We start from the raw sequence: 13811 nt of genomic DNA, 5'->3' as shown, positions 1-13811 counted from the left end.
TATATATACCCATTATTTGAGCACAATAAACGGATCACTTTTATCAATCATATTGATTGTGCATGTGTTCCCTCCGTGCGCGACAACAATGCTGCACTTACAAGGGGACACAGTTTGGTTTCTCAGTTCACCCAGGCCAGAAATTATCTATCTAATCTATCCATCTGATCCACCTCACACACTTTCTGCATGGCAAATAATCTGTATTTAATGTGCTTAAAGTAAACCCAAGAAGCCACATGCTGACATATTTAGGCTGTTATTGCCTGAATTGTACTGGGGAGGCCCAAGTTTTGTCTTCAGAGGATGCCTGACAGTGCTTTGGAAAGAGAGACTGAAATGGGTGTGCTCTGTCTTAGCTATAGTAGCTCAGGTAGTGGAAACAGCCTTGGTTAGTATTTCATAGGCTATTGGAGCTTCAGGCAGGCAGCAAACCTAGATATGACACACAGTACATTAAACTTCATAAACATTCAAAACTTATTTTGCATTCATGCGTTTACTGACACAGGCAGAATCCACATGCAACTTGTGGAAGTAAGACACCATTCCTCCTTGTGTCTCAGAAGTAGGTCAGAGGATCGTCTCTGGTTTTGCCAGTTTGGAAACCATCAAGGCTGGGACCTTGGTTCTCTTGAGGAAGGCTCTGAAACACCTTTAAGTGGACGTAGTCAGTATCAGAAACTTGGACCTAGAAACCAAAACAGGGGGAAAGTGAGGATCACGGGTTCAAAGCAGGTTCAAACAAAAGGATGTTCTTTATATACTTGGAAGAAGATCTTTGCTCAGGAGCTTAATTTTAGGAGTATGTCCATTTTTACTTCAACAGCTCTTAACCCGATTATATAGTATGAACGGCAAGTTTAATGCCTTACGCACCAAGAAGTTGCTACATGCTTTCTGGTGGCTGCAACGTGGCACTAGGTTTGTTTTGGTCTGGATTACATCTGAGCTCTTCCGGTAAAATACTAGTGATGTGGAAAATTCAGAAGTATAAAGTAATGAATCTTGTCACAGAGCTCATCCCAATTAATGCTAAAATGAGTAACTGTTTCCTGTCACTTGCCAGAATGGGAAAGAGGAGACAAATAATCCATTTTCAGTGTCATAAATGGGATTTCCTCCCAGTTCAGTAACATGTCAATCTTCATTTCTGAGCAGTTTGGTCATGAGGCTTAGCATGAACAGCAGACAAGTATTTTACATTGCCTAGGTCAGCAGTAAGATGGCACGAAGTGAAGAAACGCAACTGGGCATGACTTCTGGCTTTACTGCAGCCTTCCTGTAAATTGTTCCTCTTCATCACTCAGTACTTTGTCCACAAAAGCACATCTCACAGGACCAAAGGAAGGAAAAACATCACTGATGTAAGTACAGCTGAGACTAGTCATACAATAGGTAGTCTGTCAATAGAATTCATGGTGCTCACAGAACAGAAATAACTCTTAAGAGTTACTTTCAGGAAGGGCTTGGGAAAGAGGAAGGTTTGGCAGTATCTGTCATTCCTGGGTTCAACTAAATATGAGAAGTGTGGAGCAAATGCTCATAATGTCTCTCTGCACAATTACTATCTGCCCAATCTGTCAATTTAATTAATGGAGATTCTGAGCCTTGTCAAGGGAGCATATCCTGCCGGGCATGTGTCTGCACACAGTGGAGTTAAGATACAGCAGTCACATGCAAAGTCAGCTCTACTTCCAGAAAGCCAGCCTGCCACTAAGCAATGCTTTCCAGCCATCAGTTGCAAATATGCCCAGCTGAAAGTTCCTCAAATCCTTGGGTAAGGTTTCCTAGTAGAGGACGATGCTATCAGAGGGTTCCAAGTTAAGTATTATCCGTTTTAGCTCTGCAACAGAAAGGGGGAGGGTTTGACAGTACAGGAAGAACTGACAGGCAGGCTGTACCTCTGCAGCACGTGACACAGAATCAGAACATCAACACACATGCTTGCATGAAAAACTAGTCTGCAGAGTATGGGATGCTTGCATTACAGTAAAAAATTCACTCTAACTGTCCAACAGAGCCCCAGACTGACCTCAAATTCATCACAATAAACACAACTGGAGGACACAGACCCAACAGGAAAGCTACTATGCCTTGAAAAGGATACAGGAGGGCAGAGTTGAGACTAAATAATTTGAGCTGATAAGGCAATCCATAGTCTTTGAGATGATCCTAAGAAACTGACTATTCACATCTGAAGCAGCACAGTGCATGTTTTACAAGTTTTCATATTCCTGTTCTACAAAAGTGACAAATACAGGAATTTTATAAGCATCTGTTAGTCACATCAGGTGATTTCCTACTAAATTTGCTTCCCTTTCTTGTTATAAGCCACTATTCAAGTCACCTCTATTGTTTAACTACAAACCATAATTACAAAGCTCCTGTAACATATACAAACCTTAATAAAGTAGTTTATCCCAGCGACCACCTGAGTCTTATATACTATGGCTTTAAAGATGCCATATGTCCTGTTTTCCCTGCTTTCCAATTGTGGCTTCACCTGTAAAAAGAAAGGGAAAAATAGTTGGCAGGTTCATATTTCTTTCCTATCTACCACTCCAGTTTTCATCCTTTCAAACCACACCCTTTATGAACTAAACCCAAAACCCCCAAAATAATTCTATTTACACCAAGACCTCCAGCCCTTTTCCCTATCATTGCCTCCAGCATTCTTTAAAATCCCCCGAGACTTAAGACTTTCTAGCTGATGTAGTTCCTGGGCTATAGCATTCCAGAAGAAACAATGCTCTGTGATGACAGCATTCATGCTCAGCTCAGGTTGGATGTTTATGAACAGTACCCAGTTTAAGCCCTGTGGATCTTAAAATACGCAGTTCAGATATCTACAGACTGTTGACACAGATATTTCCAAAAAAGTGTTAATAACTGAATAAATAACATTGCCAAGCTCACTAAGGGTCACTACAAGGAAGACAAGGCAGAGGCTTAAGTAAATAATTATGCAGTCCCAAGAGCAGATGGACCTTGGGCATCCCAAGGTCTGCAGGTGCTCTTCGCAACTTCCCTCAAATCATATGAGCTGCTGCTTTGCTTAGCAGAGCATAAAATCCCACACAATTGCATCATGAAAGGGTGACGCTGTTATCTGGCTGGAAGCACAGCAGGATTGCCCCAACATAAGGTTTGTTCCTGCAGAATATTTTCTTTACAGAATTATATGAAAGCCTTTGTTGGGGGTGAAGGTGGGGGGGGGGGGGAAGGGGAACGGGACACCAGTGAAAGCTCTCTCCTGTTCTGAAGAAGAAGATTGGAGCTGTTCAGCCTGGAGAAGAGAAGCTGTGTGGAGACCTCAGAGCAGTTTCCAGTATCTGAAGGGGCCTACAAGGTTGCTGGAGAGGGACTCTTCATCAGGGACTTTAGCAATAGGATGAGGCTTGATGGGTTCAAACTGAAACAGGGGAAATTCAGGTAAGATATAAAGAAGAAGTTCTTTACTGTGAGCGTGGTGAGGCGCTGGCACAGGCAGCCCAAAGAAGGGGTAAATGCTCCATTCCTGGCACTGTTCAAGGCCATGTTGGACTGAGTCTTGGGTGACATCGTCTAGTGTGAGGCATCCCTACTCATAGCACGGGGTTGGAACTGGATAATCTCAAGGTGCTTTCCAACCCAAACCAGTCTATGATTCTATGATGCCTCAGACACAGGGCCAGACTTCCCCTGCTGCTCAGACCTATCTCACTTGCTAGTCCCCTGCCCTTTTAGCCTAGTAATTACAGGACTATTTAATCTCTGAGAGGACAGTACCAATGTAATTGGTAATGAACCTAAATGTTGCCCTACACTTTATGTGTTTCAGGAAAAACTATAAATCTTCTTCTACAATGGAAGGTGACTCAGAGGAGCTGGGCAAGAGTGATGTGCCTATGAAACTCAGAAAATGCAGGGTGTAACTGTGCAAAGGCTGACTTTATCTGAACAAAAAGGGGATCAGAAAGTATTTGTTTTAGATAAATAGCTATGTCAGTTGAGTGGATCAACTGGTGGTGTAACTCTGAGTTCATTAAAAGAATGTGAAGACATCGCAGAGGTAGGCAGACCAGTATGGGGGGAGTGAATACAGCACTCTGCCTGACTATGAACTAAAGAATTTTGAAGACAACAGCGGGTTTGAACTGGCTTCAATCCATGTACTCCTTCCTGGTGACTGAGGATGCCTAGTGTCATGACAATGAGTATACTAAAGTGACCACATGGAGATCACATTGGTGGTATCACACCAACTGCTGTATTCCCACTGCCCTATTTGCTAGGACTAATATATCTGTATTGTGCTACCAGTATATTTGTATCACTCTGCTAAATCAAAAGCCTCATGTGCCATCAAATAGTATCAAATAAGTAAATTAGATATTAAACAGTATACCCTCCATATGTGGAATATCTCAAAGAACCTGGTCGAAGTACTCTGACACCAGCCTACACAGCCTATTTACAGATATCTCCTGGTGGCTCTGCCCTTCCACATGCACAGCCCAGCTCACCTTAAGTTTGGCTTCATCGTTGCCTGGCCTCAGCCTGCAAGGTAGCAGGAGATATGGAATGGTGCTGGTGCAAACTCTGTCCTCTATGGCACAGCAAAGGAGGAAGCTGGGAGCCCTGCACATAAGGTGTGTGCAGCAGTATCGACCAGTATGTTCATCTTCACTACTTCCTATTTTTATTTCCTCAAGGAGGGCATAAATTACACTTCATGCTGTTGCCAAAGAGGGATGAGCAATTCTTTCAGAGCTGGGAGGGTGAAGGTGATTGGTTGGGTGCACCACAAAAGGAGCCTTCCCAATCCCCTCCCACTCCTCAGGACACACTTCATGCACTTTTAAGAGCTGCTGCACTGCAGGGCATTAGAGGATCTGCAGAAGTGTTGCTCACACAGCTGCTTCCAGAGCGGGACTGAAGCAACCAACCACCGTGCAACTAGACTCATGCTGCCAGGCTCCCTAGCAGGCTCTACATCTTAGCCGTGACTCCAGAAAACACTCCAGAGGTACCAACAGAGAACATGCCATTTATCCATAGCCTTGTCATGTGTATGTCTTTATTGCATACTACCACATGGTTTGCCCTATGTCCTTCAATGAGGAATTAATTCTGCCAAGTACAATCTTCTCCTCTCAAATATAACAACTTTAATTTCAAACAAGTGACCTCAGTGCTGGCATAACAGAGCTGGCCTTAGAAGTATACATGAACATTATAAACTGAAGGAAGCCAGTAGTACTATCCCTTGCAAGGATGAGACAGAGAATGGTTCACCTCAGTCTTACCAGAGCACGGCCTATGCAGAATGCTGAGAAAACACTGGCAGGCAAGGGAATTCAGACGTTCAGCACTAGCTTCTTCGCTTTTAACACTGGATCATTATCACCATCTGGTCTCCCAGCCTTTACACAAGCCTCCGGACAGAGAATTCATCTTTAGATATTCACAACTCACCTGGTTAACAATATGCTGGACTTCTGGAGTAGCAGGCTTGGTCTCAGATAAGCCCCCAGGCATCATAGTGGCAGGTAACTTCTCTGAAATGCTGGGTGGTTCTGAAGAGGGAAGTTTAGTGCAGTCTGAGCAGACTCAGCAGGCATCTTGTATATATACATACACATGTGTCATGGAATCACGTGACCTGTAACACATGGAGCCTACCATTACTGAACTGGAGAAGGAGACAAATGGGGAAAAGGGGGGAAAAAAGCAACACAAACCACTGATAATACTAAATGTAAGAACCACTTTAAAATCTAAAGTGTGTATAGGCTCCACATCAATAAGAAAAGCAAGCAACAGCCCCCAGCTACCCACATCTTAAGACAGTTGGTTTGGGCCACAGTTAGAACTTCTTGCCCCTCCACCTATGTGCAGATGACTAGTCCCTGTGCTTAGGAAATGGATTAGAGTCACACCTAGTATTTCCCAACACCATTCAAGATCAGAAGAAAGCATGCAGTAATTTCCTTACTGAAATTGTGCTGACTCAGTATCCTTGCAAGCAAGAAACTGAAGCAGATAGCATTTTAATTTTAGTGACTATACTACCATCTGCCTAACCAGAAAGGAGCCAAGGTAAACACTAGAAACAGAAGGGGAAAAAAATTAAATCCTAGGTTCAAGAACTGCAAATAAGTTATTTCTGCTGCTTTCACATCAAACCTGATGCTAACAACTGAATATGCAGTACTAGTTACAGGTTTTTATGAAACTCTTGTGCCAATTTCCTGGCAGACAAAGTATGATCCCTCTCACTACAGCAGTTGTGTGTGTGCAATAGCTGCTCAAGGTATTTATATTTCACACAGAGCTGGAATTTGTAACATACTGTTACAGTCAAACATATGACAGTCACATTCGTGACCATACATGAACGTACAAAGCTCAAAACACACTCAATCTACTGCCGGCAAGTGTTAGCAGCCCCAGCTGGTAAGGAAGAACCAACACCTCAAGACCACAGAAAAAACCTACTCCTCTTTGGTATTCCTGCCACCCCCCTCTCCAACAAGTGGCAGGAATGCTGTTCCAGAGCTAGGACCAAAGAAGCAGCAAGAGACCAGGCAATCTTAGTCCCTAGGGGTGAGTACATGGGGGTATGTGCTGCACAAAGGCAATGGGCGTTTCTGCTGGAATCAGCATTAGGGAATTTCCTAGAAACAAGCATGTTCATGGCCACAGCAATGGTGGCTGTGTAGCACACACTTATCGGTGTCCTCACCAGGTTCCCAACACTCCTCAGATGTCAAGCGATGCAACAGACTGTAAACAAGGGCTTCATATCTAACTTCAAGGCCTGTTCTTGGTACAAAGGACCCGAGATTGAGAAACTGGGGCTGTAAAGGACCTACACTCAACAGTATATAGATGAAAGTAACAGCATGTTACCGATAAAGATGGTGCAGAACTTCCCAAATTCTGAACAGCAGTGTTAGTGTCAGGAGAGTGGATGAAAGGCATTTGAGAAAAAACAGTTGCCCTGAGACAACATCTTTCTGAACAAAAAGTGTTCCCAGTCCTTGCAAATGAAGGTAAGTGTTAAAACTGGGATTCTGCCACATTCTCCGAATTCACTGCTTGAGATCAGGAGCTCCTCAAGGCCCAGTTCAGGGAGTTAACAACAATTCAAGCTGATGAGCTCAAATGCTTTGCGTTGCACAAGACCCTGCTGATTCACTCAATGCTGATCATCTTCCAACATGTCCCTACCACGCATCTTATTCGCACAGGAGGACAGATAAGCCAACTAACTGGAAGAGCCAGCTCACCTTACTGAGGCCAGAAGCCATGGGATGTGTCAACAATCACACGGCATCAGTGCTGCACCAGGGTATTTTATAAACCTCTCCACTCACCAGGATGCAGATCTAACTCGCTTGGGAAGGGATGTTGATAAGATCCCCATGGCAGCACTACTTCCCTGGAGAACTCTTGATTCTGATTAGTAGGAAATATACATGAACACAAAGACTAAGAGAATTAAATTTTAATCCGGTAGGTGTGAAACCAAGAATGTTCATGTTGTATGGAAATTATTCACTGGATTCTGTATTTCTGGGTTTGCTGGGTTTTGACTTCCAAGCGTAAGAACTTCTTTTTTTTTCTTCCAGAATGCACACATTTGTGCAGAAGGGAAGGAAAAACAACACTAATTGTCAGCAAGCTGATGCTAAAGATTACACAGGCAAATCTGGGTTTTGCCATGGGAATGCTAATGGTCATCCCCCAAAATCCAGTGATATTTCTAAGATTTGGATGCAGTACTCATCCTGCACATGTAGTTCATTGAAGTCACTGAACTTTTGATGTTTCAAAGACCTGCTATCAAAGATGATCAGTGGCAGTGGACTCTCCAAGGCAACCTCATCTACACCTAATTATTAAGCTTTGGATGTACTGAAACAGCATTTGGAACGCTGTTTTGAAAAGAACAGCCATCCCCATCTCTTGCGCAACATTGACAAGCCAGTGAGAGTCTACACTTCGGTATTGGAGACCTGTTTGATGTTACATGCCATTCCAGCCTACACTCACCACTGGCACAATGGCAACTTCTCTTCACATAACTGTACTGCTCTTAACTTGGAAAATCTGTGCTGGGAGAACAGCACTTTATAGTTCTAAAGCCAAGTAACATCTTGCACTAACCCAGTAATGAAGAAATAAATGTCTATAGCTTGCAGGCCACTATTCTGTGGTCCTGTATAAGCAATTTTAGGAAGCAGAAGTTACAGGCAATAAAAACATGAGTACAACACAAAGCAAACAAAACCCAAACCCAAGGGTTATGAATTTATGAGTTATTATTAAACCAGAAATTAAGTCAGCTCTGTAGGAATGATTGTGAAACCGAAGTCAGTAGGTCAGTCTTCTGGTTTCACAGTGACAAGGCATGTAATTGTGACTGGATGAAATGACACACAGTCTGCACCATTTTAAGAGCTGCCAAAAGAAAGCAGCCCTCCATCTACCAACTGAAGATCTGTTTGTCATCATCACAGTAACAACAGCCTTGACTTCCAATATGCTGCTCTGCAATAAAGGTCTGCCCTCCTGCTACTCACACTGATTTCAGATTTCTGATGCTGTACATCAGGGAGGACTAATAGAAACCTAAACTTCAGCAGCACAAAACTGTCATGTCCAAAAGACTGTGCTGAGTCTCTTGTACCAGTAAAGAGCTGCTTCCCCTCAGTCTGCTCCAAGACAACCAAATTCTATTCTTAAAAATTTCCTGTAAAGAGGTTACCTATTTCATCAGTCTTCCATGCCTACACGCTGCAGAGGACAACAGCAGCGAGTGCCAGAAAAAACACATCTCTATTTCACAGAAGGAAAAAAGCAGCTCACACTTGAAAGGATGACCCAAGCAAACAGGATCTGCTCACCTATATTTACCACGTCCAAGCAATGGGGAAGCCCCAGCAGTGGGGCAAGCCACCTGCAGGAAATCTCAACTTTGGGTAGGGGCACCAGTTGTGCCTTTCCTTGCAGAAATAAAACTTAGAAACAGGAAAAAGATGAAATCCTGGTATCTGTGGGGTGAATGATTTCATTCTCATATGACATCAAGCAGCCCAGTAATGCTGTGACTACCTTGATGGTACAGTTGAAGCAGGATTCAATCGCAGATTAAGCACGATCCTAGAATGGACAGGGGTCACTAGACAGAGATTTTACCTGCCTTTGTTTAGTATGGCCCACAGGTCATACCAGTGCCATTAGCATACGATCACAAAACATCCCCCTTCACAGGCAGATCTTAAGTACTCAAAAAAACCAGCAAATTCATTTTCTCCTTCCCTGTGCTCCAAAGCATAGCATGCAATTCCAGCAACTCACCTTAACGTTCCACTATGTTCAACAGCAAGACTCAAACAGCCTCTGATCCATGCGATTTGCCATGTACTGTAAGAGATATCCCTCTGTGCTCAGAGCAAACTAAACAGAGTAATTCAACTTCTCAGTGCAAACCTCTGTATACATGCTGCAAACACCTGCAGGAGGGAGGTTTGGGGCTTAGAACTTACGGTATCGGAAGTTCTTCATATATAGGTTTGTATAGGTCTACTTGTTTGGCCTTATATTCAGATGAAAAACAGTGCTACATTTGGGATGGGGTTTTTTGGTTGTTGGGGTTTTTCTCATGGTTTTCTCATAGCAACTGCTAAATTGGGCTACTGAAAAAAGAGAGAAACAAATGTGGGTAAGTATCACATCCATTTTGTAGGCCATTTTTCACAACATCTGCTTAAGTGAAGAATTTTTTCCACAACAGCTGAGCAAACATCTGGATGGGTAGAGGACAGTGATTAATTCTCATTACAATCTCTAGTTTCTACAGAAATACAAGCATGAATTTCCAGAGTATTGATGCCAACTCTCAATACACACTGGCAGAAGTTTCTATCATACGGCTGACTTAAAAGGAAGATTTATCCTGCCGTTGTAGATCCAAGCCCTGGATAGAACAAATATTTTAGACACCTATGTTAGAGGTCACTATTAGGAGTACCCACTTTGCAATCAAAACTAACTGTTCTCAACATCTCATTACTGGACCATCTCCTGTGCAAATTAGGTTGGTAGCAATTCAGCCCACAGTTCTGAGCAGTATTTGATTTCCACTTTGAGGATAAACAATTGTAAGAAGTTATGAGTTGAAGAACAAACATGTTTTCTGCTTTCAGAGCTGCAGAAAAACAATGAGGATACTTTGAGAGCGAGATTAGCACTTCGAATGGAGTAAAGTTCTGCTTAGAGCAGTTGCGGTACCTTGGGGAAAAAAGGGAAAAATGATGAAGTTTGAGAATTAGTTTTTATAGCCTCAGAGACTTAAATTGCATTTCTGACCCATTCTCAAAGAAAAGTGAGACTTAATGTCACTGCTGCCTAAAAATAATAAATGCCACCAAGCAGGTTGAGTCTCTTCTGGACAAACAAATATAAACCAGATGATGCTGCGCAGATTTTTGCCAGCTTTCCAGTAACGCAGGTACATTCCTACATTTACTTCCCACCACCCCACATATGCACGGCTTTTAGGGAAGTGGGAGTATACAGGAATTTTGGTACTGTTACTGAATTCCAAAGCATTTGCAAGATGGGGACTGTATTTTTAAGACTCTCTTCAAGTTAAAGGGTTCTTAAAGACTTAGTGCTAAGTAATAAAACCAGCTGGCAACCAAGCAGACCTTGTTATTTGACTGTCAGCCAGTTAGTTAGCAAAACATAAAGGTATAATTACAGCAATTCTGCTTTCCTCATATTTATCTGCTTTTAACTGCAGAGGTGTTGCACTAAAGCTTTCTAAATATACAGCTATGGCCAGAAGCAACAGGACCAGGTATGCGCAGCTATTTTCCCAGTTCAAATGCAATTCACCTATGGGATTACTTTCAAGTTTCAGAAGGAGGGATAGTGAGCTGCCTCATTCCTGAATGAGACTTATCCTCATCTCCACTCCAAAGTGGTTTTAATTGACACCACGTTCCCTCTTTAAAGAAAAATTGCAAAACTTGGGAATGCAGACCAAAGGCCAGTATGTGACGCATGCTGCCTGTCAGCATTGTGGGAGCGCTGGCAAACTTGCATCCACATGCGGCTCTGAACCAATGCTGCCAATGCCGAGCAGTTCAGAACAATGGTGACAGCTTCTTCCTTTCAGGGCTCCTGAGCCTACGCTTGCTGATCATTCTGCAATGTGTCATTTCCTTTCAGATTTTAGTGTATTATTTGCACAAAGACACCATGTTTGCTGATAGTTTAACAGGCACCAGTTCAGGCAGAGCCCTGTCCTCCCTGCTCAGAGCTGGTTTTTACTGGTTTTTTCCCTCTAGGACTGTTGAAGCTGTAGAAGTCCAAGAAAGATGCCAGTTTCGCATTCCTTTTGAAAATTACTTTAATACTATAAAATTCATTTGTTCACATATTTTGTACAAAAGATGAGTTGTTTTCTCTTAATTACAGGAGAATCATTTCAATCTTGAAATTTCAGCTAAGTAGGTCCAAAACAAAACAAGACTGGGTTCTACTGGTTCCGGAGGGTCGCAACACAGCTCACCCAAGGTCTCTCTCCAGTTTGGCTCTGACAGTTATGGACCATCTTGATGGAAAATACCCCACATCATTGACTCTTCGGAGGCTTGTAGTGAATTCGGCAACGCTCATTAAATACCTGAGACACCAAAACAGAAGAGCAAAAGCAAATCAGCCCTCCTCCAGGAGATGAGAAAAACTTCAGGCAACTCCCTCGTCACTTAGCACCCATCTCAAGCTACCCAGCCCTGCTGTACCAATAAATGGTACTTACCAAAGCATCTGTCTCCATTCACCTTCTCTCCCGGCTTTGGTGAATCCAAAGTTTGCAGCCTGATGCTGGGGGACTGCACAGCACTAAAGGTGTTCTCCCCCAGGTAAGGCAGGCTCATAATCCTGGTAGTCTGTTATCATCAAAGATGCTGATGCCTTTTTTCTTTTATTTTAAAAGAGGGAGGGGAAATCACCAGTGGAAGGCTACTGACTAGCTGTGTTCTGTTAAGTTCACTCCGGCATTCAAATCTGGATACTGTACTCCTCTCTTTCCTGAGCAAATGCATTTTACATTGCCACGACAGCTACGAAGAGGTGCAATGGCTCTTGGAAGCCACGTTCACACTGTTAGTTATCTGAGCGCAGGTCCTGATGCTGCGTATGCAAAGGGCACACTGCTCTTGCCTCACTCACCTCTGGCACCTTCTCTGAGTAAAATTTAGCACACAGAACTAGAGACTGAAGATCACATTTATTTAGCTTGAACTCTGGGCCTTGTCAAGCAGACTGCTTACCCTAAGGAGGGCCAACAAACGTGACTATTTAAAGTCAGGCAGTCTGAATCTAAAGTATAACACACAGGCTCACACCAAAGTTACAGGTGCTCTGTACAAGCAATTTAGTTATTGTTTGGCTCTGAACTTTGTCCGGCACATGTCCTGAAAAGCGACACGAGCACCACCTACCACCAAGCCGAGGCAGTTACCAGCTCCCCACCAGCACTCCTGCTTTCCAAGGTGTCCAGGCCTTTTCAGATCCAAATGCCTATGATTGTCAGGAGATCAAGTTTCATGAACTGGCTTCACATGCAAAGTGAGTGAGACAGTGATTTTGGGGAAGCTATGTATCACTTCATATAAATACATTCTTTTAATCTGTATCTACCTAGCATCTTCTACAGCTGATGTCCCTCTGCAGAGTTCAGAACCTCTGGCAACTTCAGCAGAAGTGAAGTCTGGAGCATGCATCAGCTTTAGAATTGATTCTTAACAACTTCTGAGTCATTTTCAACTTATTTTCAAATGTAATTTACGTTAAGAAACAGACACGTCTTACAAACGGCTTCATACTGCAGAAAAACAAAAGCTGTGATACAGTTTCTTTCACATGCACAGACAGCATGTCACATCATGTTACCACGTGTAGTGGACACCTCTGGAACAGTGAAGAATATGTAGTGGTCTGAGATCAGTTAAGCAACAGAAGGCAACTGTAGAAATCAAGAGCCATAAAGGTTCTTATTCAGAAGCATTCAAATTCTTACTAAAATAAGCAAATTGCACCATTTTTGTCCATTGCCTGTCAAAAGGCATTTTAAGGGTCACTGGAAATACACTCTAAAAGACTGTAAGGGTCTCTTGCATCAAACGGCACACCAGCTTGCTTGCTATCATGCAACCTTTGAAAGCTTTTGTAACAGTAACTCCGCAGCTTATGGAAGGAAGAGCGATGCTACAATCCTACTAACACTGCCTCCTACTGTTAGGATCATTGACCCACAGATCTCAGTGTGTTACTCAGGCCACTTAACTCCATCGGCCTACCTGTGAAGAGCTATTCTCATTTTTCAGACAGGAAAGACAGTGCCTGAGAAACCTTAGCATTCATGTTACTACACAGAAACTTGATTTTGATGTCTCTTACATAATAATATAATACACGTCAAGGATGAACTCCAATGGGGAGGTTATACCTCCCAGAGGCTGATGGAAGTATCTTGGTTTGGAAGCCAATTCCTTGTTTGGTATTAGCCAAACAAAATTCTATTGCATGCGTTTCTATCCAGCAGCATCTTTCTGTATGCCACTTTCGCTACAGCTACCCAGAGCAACGTTCTCAAATACCTCTTTCCTAGTCAGATTTTTCCAGTCACTTCTCAGTTGGTTAGGGTTAATGTAAATACGTAAGTGTACTTTCCAACTAGAAGTCTGCAACAGTAAAAAAGAGTGGAGGTCCTCAGCTGCAAACCAATAAGCACTTCCATGTTACAA

General features: G+C 42.9%; 1 protein-coding gene across 2 annotated transcripts; it reads right to left on the bottom strand.

Moving 5' to 3' along the window:
• Positions 1 to 522: 522 nt before the first annotated feature.
• Positions 523 to 12414, bottom strand: LOC308218783 (cystatin-A-like). Of its 2 annotated transcripts, XM_080613177.1 has the most exons (5): positions 11822 to 12414; positions 11573 to 11686; positions 5461 to 5647; positions 2405 to 2506; positions 523 to 691 (listed from the first exon to the last, which is right to left on the bottom strand). In XM_080613177.1, exons 3-5 carry the CDS (start codon positions 5524 to 5526, stop codon positions 563 to 565), a joined length of 297 nt encoding a protein of 98 aa, XP_080469303.1. In that variant the 5' UTR covers positions 5527 to 5647; positions 11573 to 11686; positions 11822 to 12414; the 3' UTR covers positions 523 to 562. The 2 variants fall into 2 exon arrangements, with proteins under 2 accessions (XP_080469303.1, XP_080469304.1); XM_080613178.1 differs by lacking the exons at positions 11573 to 11686; positions 11822 to 12414 and adding an exon at positions 9352 to 9889.
• Positions 12415 to 13811: the final 1397 nt, after the last annotated feature.

The sequence above is a fragment of the Psittacula echo genome, assembly GCF_963264785.1.
Source record: "Psittacula echo genome assembly, chromosome: 3".
NCBI lineage: Eukaryota > Metazoa > Chordata > Aves > Psittaciformes > Psittacidae > Psittacula > Psittacula echo.
Note: the sequence above shows the minus strand (reverse complement) of the source record. Positions and strands in the feature narration are given on the sequence as shown.

Excerpts from the sequence above, each read along its gene's own strand:
- LOC308218783 (XM_080613177.1), bottom strand. The coding sequence starts at position 5,526 with ATGATGCCTGGGGGCTTATCTGAGACCAAGCCTGCTACTCCAGAAGTC. Across the intron at positions 2,507-5,460 it reads TCCAGCATATTGTTAACCAG|GTGAAGCCACAATTGGAAAG; the intron begins GTGAGTTGTGAA and ends TTCTTTTTACAG. Across the intron at positions 692-2,404 it reads GGATAAACTACTTTATTAAG|GTCCAAGTTTCTGATACTGA; the intron begins GTTTGTATATGT and ends TTTGGTTTCTAG.